At 39.4% G+C, this 7279-nt stretch overlaps 1 protein-coding gene and 1 long non-coding RNA gene across 2 annotated transcripts; both read left to right on the top strand.

Moving 5' to 3' along the window:
* The first annotated feature begins 2090 nt into the window (after positions 1-2090).
* LOC111803442 (uncharacterized) lies at positions 2091-6082 on the top strand. Its single transcript, XR_015422770.1, has 5 exons — positions 2091-3064; positions 3321-4260; positions 4354-4781; positions 4863-4940; positions 5885-6082. It is a non-coding gene; the product is annotated as an uncharacterized LOC111803442 (long non-coding RNA).
* Positions 6083-6339: 257 nt separating this feature from the next.
* LOC147790941 (uncharacterized) lies at positions 6340-6903 on the top strand. The gene has a single exon (XM_087127879.1). The coding sequence runs from the start codon at positions 6340-6342 to the stop codon at positions 6901-6903; it is 564 nt and encodes a 187-aa protein (XP_086984005.1).
* The last annotated feature ends 376 nt before the right edge of the window (positions 6904-7279 follow it).

The following is a 7279-nucleotide window of genomic DNA, read 5'->3' as shown; positions in this document are numbered from 1 at the left end:
TTAGAAAATTTAGGAGCGTTACATTGATTATCTTTGGACTAAGGACGGTTTAAAACTCTACAACTTTGATGAACGAACTAAGTTGATTCAAGGAAAAGAATCGTAAATTGATCTATGTAGAGAAATCAAACGTGTCAGACAGTCACCAATAGAATGCAGGAGATTGCAGGTACACCACATGTCGAGGGGAGGGTGGAACATTGCTTCCCATGTCTAACGACGACCCACGTTTTGGGATTCAACCCAACTTGAAGCCATATCTGACTTGTCGATCCAACATGCCAACGAGAACACGCCACATGTAATTTCGAGAATAATAATAAAAATTCTTACTCCTTCGAGAATTGAACGCATGTCGTAGGATTTAAACCATCCAATTAGCGCGTGTCATGTGTTGCATAGCTGACACAACTCTCCTACCTTAGACAAGTGATTGTTAACAAATTTTGTCCCATGTCATGGACACATCTTTTGGTAATTCCCATAGTATATAGACCGAATATCTCATATAAAATTGATTATTTGAAATGTAGGTAAATAATTTTTGTCGATGGAATGAATGATTTTTTTTTTTCTAAAAATTTAACGGTTATGGTTATCTTTGAATTGTGGTAGTTCAATAAAAGTATTTTTTAATTTCTTTTAAAAAAAAGTTGAAAGATATTTTTTAGGATTTTAAAAAAGTTTTTGAAAGTTTTAAGGTTATTTTTTAAGATTTTTTTTAAAAATAAAATGTATTAATAAAAAAAAAATGCAATATATATTTTGTTTAAAATAAGAAAATAGAAATTCTATTTTGAGATTGGAGAGACACCAGTTGAGAACAAAAAATAAAAAAATAAAAAATTAAAAATCTGATAATTATTTTATTTTTTGAAGTTTAAGTTTGTAAGCACTACTTCGATAGTTCTACTTGTTTGGATTTTTTTTTTTTTTTTTTTTAAATTTTTTTTTTAAGAATTGGCATAAAATTAAAATGTGCTTTTAGGAAATTTCTTATACGTTACATATATTGCAATGAAAAAGAAAAAGACAGTAATTTATGGTCATCGACAGAACATATAACGATAAAAGATCATATTTGAGTTCCACCAACTTTATTTATGATAGTTGGTAACCTTATTTAAAGCCAACCTCCTAGATTATAACTACGAGAGAATGATTGGTGTCAACCCAAATACTTATAGTAGTGCAAAACAAACACCTTACAGCGGCTCTTGCTTAGTCTCATATTTGAAGTTGTAGCAATTGACAGCAGTATAAATTCCATCATCGAAATAATTAGTCACTTGGTCCCCATTCATAAGAGTGTCACGTTGAGTATACGAATATGGGACATCGCAATGACCTTTTGTTGCGAGTAGACTCACTCTCACCCTAGACATGGGTGGCACACTTACTTTGTATACGGTCTCTATCTCAGATGATTTTGATTGAGTTTCTCCCCATGTATATCCACCAAAAACTCAGCAGACATTTCAATTTTTCCCTCTGCAATCAGGGGAATACCTGTTTGAATTGTTGTCTTTACACCGAATTTAGCAGAAACAGTGGAAGACCATGTATTATTCTCAGAAATCGTGTAATGGAGCTTGATATCTATAGTGTTTTCTTTATTGGAACTATTGCTAGCATCTCCATTGGCCATGGTGAAGAATAAGGAATGAGTACAAGACTCAGTAAGTAGCCTACTTGTAGGCTCTTAATCGTGTCCTTGATATGCTAGGGTACCACATTCTTTGTTCTTGTCTTGTTCTTGTTGTAAGTACTTAGGCCCTCTAATTCTTGTTCTTGACTTGGGGTTCTTATCTTGATCTTTCTTGAGGATCTTGGTCCTTGAATTCTAAAACCTTGGTTTTCGTTTAAGGGCCTTAGTACTATGGTTTTTGGTTCTTGGTTCTTGGTCCTTTGTTCTTGGTTCTTGTCCTTAGAACTAGGATCTTGATCCATGTTCTAGTCTTTGATCTTTCTCTTGTTCTTGGTACTTTCTAGGTTCTTGTTCTGTTCTTGGTTCGTTCTCCAAGACACTCCATCTAGAATTTACGGCACTAGACATGCACCTGACAATCCTTTGTCCAAGGCTTCATGCGTTCCAAGTGACACAGCCTATCGAGATTGAGTCGGTTTGACGGTAATCATTTTGGCAAAAGGACAATCAGGTCCGGAGTTTTGTTGAGATTGAGTTCAAACGGTGACCTAAGGAGATTTCTAAACGGGTTCAGTAGTGTTATAAGGTTCCACTGTGACAAACCCTCACTTGGGTTCCCTTCATTAGGTGTTGTTGCTGATGGAGCCATTGGGATTAGAGACAATGGCTTCAAAGTAGCGCATGATGGGGCTGTGGCATTGAATAAAGTCAAGGCTAAGAACCCTAAACGAGTTCTTATTTTGATGAGCGATACTGGTGACGGTTATCGAGCTTCTGTTGAAGCAAATCAAGGCAGTCTTTAAAGAAGATTTTGAGAATGATTATCCGGTTAGACATGGCTTAGTAGTCCAATCGAGCAATTCAACAAAGTGTGAAATCAAATAGAAATAGAGACTAGTGGAGCATACAAACTCTTCTAACGGGGGTTTGCTATGGTAAGTCCTTCTCTAAGTTCCTCGAGACGAGAGAATCTTGAAAAAGATTATGGCCTCACGATATATCTTACATGTTCCGCAAAGGAAGTACGAAAATGTATTAGATTTTGAAAAGATTTTTACCAGTGGCCAGGGATGGAGAATGACATAACGGTTTTTGTAGGTCGATGTTTGACCTGCTAGTAGGTGAAGGTCTTGAGACATTGCCCAACATGATTACTACAACCCTTAAATGGTATTGCATGCTATTCATTATATTCGCGGCTGTTCCAGCCTATGAAAGAGGAATTTTTTTTGGGAATTTCATTACAGGGTCACCATTCTCAGCTCGAGTGATATCAACAAATGACTTGGGATTCATTCCAGTGGGCATGAAGGGACCTTTCATGGACAAACAAGCCCTCCATGGCACGCTCGCTTAGCGTTCATGGGTACTATGAAATGTTGGGTCTTTTATTCTCAAAATCAGGCTTGTAAAAAGGTAAAAGCCGGTCTGGCTTCAAATTTAAACGAAGGTCATTATTCCTGTGATAATGTTTCTTGTGCCATTATATAATGGATTTTGAATTCTGGAGTAGGGATATAGAATGCTTTGGACTATAAAGGAAAATATGTTATTTGACTTTAAAAAAAAAAAAAAAAGGAAAGAAAAAGAAAAAAAAGAAGTCTGTACTTGAGCAAGGTTACCAATTATACCAATTATAGCTTTAGAGTTTATGTGTTGAAATGTTGTGCAGGATTAGGAGAAAATGTAAGTACGGAGGTCAAGGGTTCAGAGATGGATGCTTCTCGTGTTGTTTTAAAAAGGGATATGGCTACATAAATGTATCTCGAGATTGTCAAGAACACAACAGAGTTTTAACAATATCCGGGTAGTTGGGGACAGACCAACCAAAATAGCTTACTTCATTCCAGGCGAGACTACATATCTAGTAGATCGATAGGATCTATTATATATCAAGAGTTAGTATGCCTGAGGAGGTGCCAGTCTCTATTGTGTCAGACTGTGACACTAGGTGCTTGTGCAACAAAGTGGTTCACTTAGTAAAAGTCTCATGGTATACCCATTGTGATGAAGAGGCAACTGGGATCGTGAAGAGATATGAGAAATGTCTATCCCAAGTTCTTCCAAGAGATGTCAACTTTCGAGGACGAAAGTTTTTAAGGAGGGGAGAATTTGTAATACCCGAGCCTCAATTGAAAGTTTAAAATCTAAGTTTACCTTAAAAGTCGATCTCTCTCAATTTTAGTGAAGGTCTTAAAGACCAAAATACGAGATGAGACGAAGAGAAAAATGATGAGGAATAAAAGAACTTAAGAAAAATATAAAAGAAAAATGATAGAAAATTAAAAGAATGGTCAAGGTTAATCCCTGGAGGGTAATTTGGTCATTATACCCTCCTTTTTAGTAACATACGAATAAAAGAGAAAAAGAAAAAATAAAGGGGAAAAGGAAGAGAAGGAGAAATGGCAGAAAGAGAAGAATGTAAATAGTGAGAGAAATAAAATTATAGAGAGAGAAGGAAAGTTCTAGAGAGAGAGGGAGGTAACAGCCGCTCCGGCCACGAGGAGTCCGGTTCCGGCCGAGCCTTCATGAAATCTTCACAGAACTTAGAGAAGAACATTCTTAACTTTTAGATCGTCCAAAACCATCCAGAAACGAGGAAAAATCTAAAGGTAAAGTTCTTGAATCCAGATTCTCGAAATTGCTTTAGATCTGTGAGATATAGTAAGAGTTAGAGCCTGAAATTTGAGTATGTTAATCTACAGAGGATTACGCTCAAAACCTGTGAAGGAGGTTGTATTCCTCAAAGAGGAGAAAGGAGGAGGAGGATGAGCTTCGCCGGAGAAGAAGGGCCACGTGTCAAGCGTCCATTGGAGACGAAAAAATCAAAGAAATACTTCGCGTCGGGTGGGATTCGATGGCCGGCGGCCCGCTACTCGAGTTCGCGACCCGATGACCCGCGCGCAACCCGGACCACCGACCCGGCTTCTCGTTGCCACGCGTCAGCGTAAACAAAATCGAATTTCCAGCGCGCCCTTCCGGTTTCGAACCAACGACCTCGACCTCGGCTGACCGTTTATCGGGCGCCACGTGGCAACACCTCAGCGCGTGTCTCCCCTCCCTCATGCGCGTCCGTACGCGCGCGTGGCCGTGCGCGTGTAGCACCTTCCCCAGGCGCGTGTGAGCGCGTGAGGTGCTGTTTTCAGCCCGTTCGATTTCTGTTTGCCCGATTTCCCTCCGATTCCAACTCTAACCCTATTTTTATATGGAATAGGGTTTAAATGAGAAGATTCAGTATTTGTGGACACTCTATTGGTGTAGAAATGCTCAACGAAGAACACGCGTCAATCGGGTAAGTCACCACCCGGTATTTAGGAAGAAATACTTGTAGGGTTCGCTTGGATTGTATGTATGCATGTTAGTAATTTTGCCTTAAATTAGCTCTCCATGAATGAGATTAATTAGATGGATTGTTATGATGTGTTGGGTGAATTATCTGAGTGTTGCTTGTATGCCTTAAGCTTCCGTTGTACGTATGCATGCGTTTAATTTATGTTAAAATTGTGTATGCCGGGTTTTGGGTGCTTGATGGAGGTCATCGTCCCGTTGAGCCGGTATGCCTAGTTTGCATGAATTACATACTATGATGTTAGAAGAAGATTGCATGCACCCTCTCTTAATTGCTAGGGCCCATTTCTACGATAAGATTAGGGAATTTCTTTTAGGAGCGATATGCCGCTCTAGACAGACTTAATTTTCCCCTAGAAACTTAGCGGTTTACCACGGTAAGAAAGTACCTAAGGGGGTTCATAGATTGCTAGCGTGAGAACGGTATCTATAGCTTCGTGGGAGGACCAAGGGTCCCTGATCAGTCCTTACTGTTCTTAGCCATTTCGCATGGGAAATGTGTCCCCACGTCGTACAGCCCATTAGCTGCATGGGAACGGGTTGGGTCGCGCCCCCCATAGGAGGACTATATGGGCGTAGGGGTATTCAGCACACCCCTAGGCTAGGTACCATGTAGTTCTAGATAGCCATGTAGAGGTAGCGCCTCATAGAGAGATACCGACCATATTAGCTTGGCATAAGGAACCTCTAGGTGACTAATGAAAGGACGATGAACCGGTGAAACCCAAGGGGCAAGCCCCAAGAGACTAAGGTTAGAACCCGATGTCCTAGAACCGAATTAGGAAACCGTGGGAGTTCTGTTAAATTAAGATGCGAAGAGAGCCTACAAGTAGGTGGCTTACTGAGTATAATCTTTATACTCATCCCGTTCTCATTTATTTTTCTCAGGTGTTCACTGGCTGCTGGTCGAGGTAGAGGAGCGTTTGAGAGTTGTACAGTCACAGAGGGGGTCGTTCCGGAGCGTCAGTCCCTTTTCGGTCTTTTAGAGTTTTTTGTATTTCATTTTATATTTGCAATTTCTTTTGTAATAATTAACAAACAAAATTTCTCTCTTTTGTTTTAATTCAAAGTATTTTTATATTTTTACTTTGGTTTTCTTTTCTTCTACTTTCATTTTGTTTGTTTTCGATTTCGTCTTTTGGTTCACGGTCTGATTTTCGAAGCCTCGAAAATCGGGTCGTGACACTCCATCTAGAATTTACGGCACTAGACATGCACCTGACAATCCTTTGTCCAAGGCTTCATGCGTTCCAAGTGACACAGCCTATCGAATTAAGCATGTCTATTTTGGTTACAATACATGTAGTTGGAGGGATGGCTTAACTCGGGACCGATGCTTGTATATGGGATATTCAACTCCAGACGCCAACCTCTGCGATCTTCATACTGCTATAGATTGGGAATCATTCTATGTTTTACCCAAATACGTTGCATTTAAAGGTGACAATGGAAGTTATCTTCAAGCATGCTGGTTTCAAGGCCTTCCATATCTCCAATTTTCTGCTAATGACATTGGAGACCCAACTGTGGGAAATGAATTTTCAACAACAAATGAAGGAAATGTTCGCATTAAGTCAACCCAGTTTGGAAAATTCTGGAGACGGAGTCCAAATTGGATTTGGGCAGACTCAAATGACACAACTGCAAATAACAAAGACACATTATTTTGGCCCGTGAAAGTTGATAACAATGTTGTGGCGCTTCGTAATTTAGGTAATAATCATTTTTGCAAGAGGCTCACAACGGAGGGTAAGACAAGTTGTCTTAATGCTGGTGTCCCCACCATCACTAAAGAAGCACGTTTGGAGATACAAGAGTTGGTTCTTTCCAGAAGCATCTATAATGTCATATTTCATCTTTTGGATGCACGAATTTATGGTCAACATGTACACGCCCAGCTGGATTGATCTTCATTTGGTTCATCAGCTACTGCAACCACATATCGAGTATTGATTGAAGAACAAACCCAATATTTGTTGTTACAACAACACCTTATATACACGTAGCCCCTGCTAACTTTAGCAGGATCCACTTCATACTTTGTGTGAGGGGTCACCACATTACGTGCATCATACTTGATGTATCCATGAATTTGAACATCTTCCTTTACGTACTTCAAATACAAGTCATCTGCCTTGGATTTGAAAGCCACCTAGGGAGCACCATTTTCTCCTTTCTCTTGTGTTTCTTAGCAAGTTTTCATCACTCTTGATGGATGTGCTTTAAAATTATAACTAGAAGGGCTATTTATAGATAAACTTTAAAACTTAGAAGATCAATAAA

Source organism: Cucurbita pepo, chromosome 10, assembly GCF_057944985.1.
Source record: "Cucurbita pepo subsp. pepo isolate OVF chromosome 10, ASM5794498v1, whole genome shotgun sequence".
In the NCBI taxonomy this organism is placed as follows: domain Eukaryota; kingdom Viridiplantae; phylum Streptophyta; class Magnoliopsida; order Cucurbitales; family Cucurbitaceae; genus Cucurbita; species Cucurbita pepo.
The sequence above is the reverse complement of the archived record's forward strand: the minus strand, read 5'-3'. Positions and strand labels throughout refer to the sequence as shown.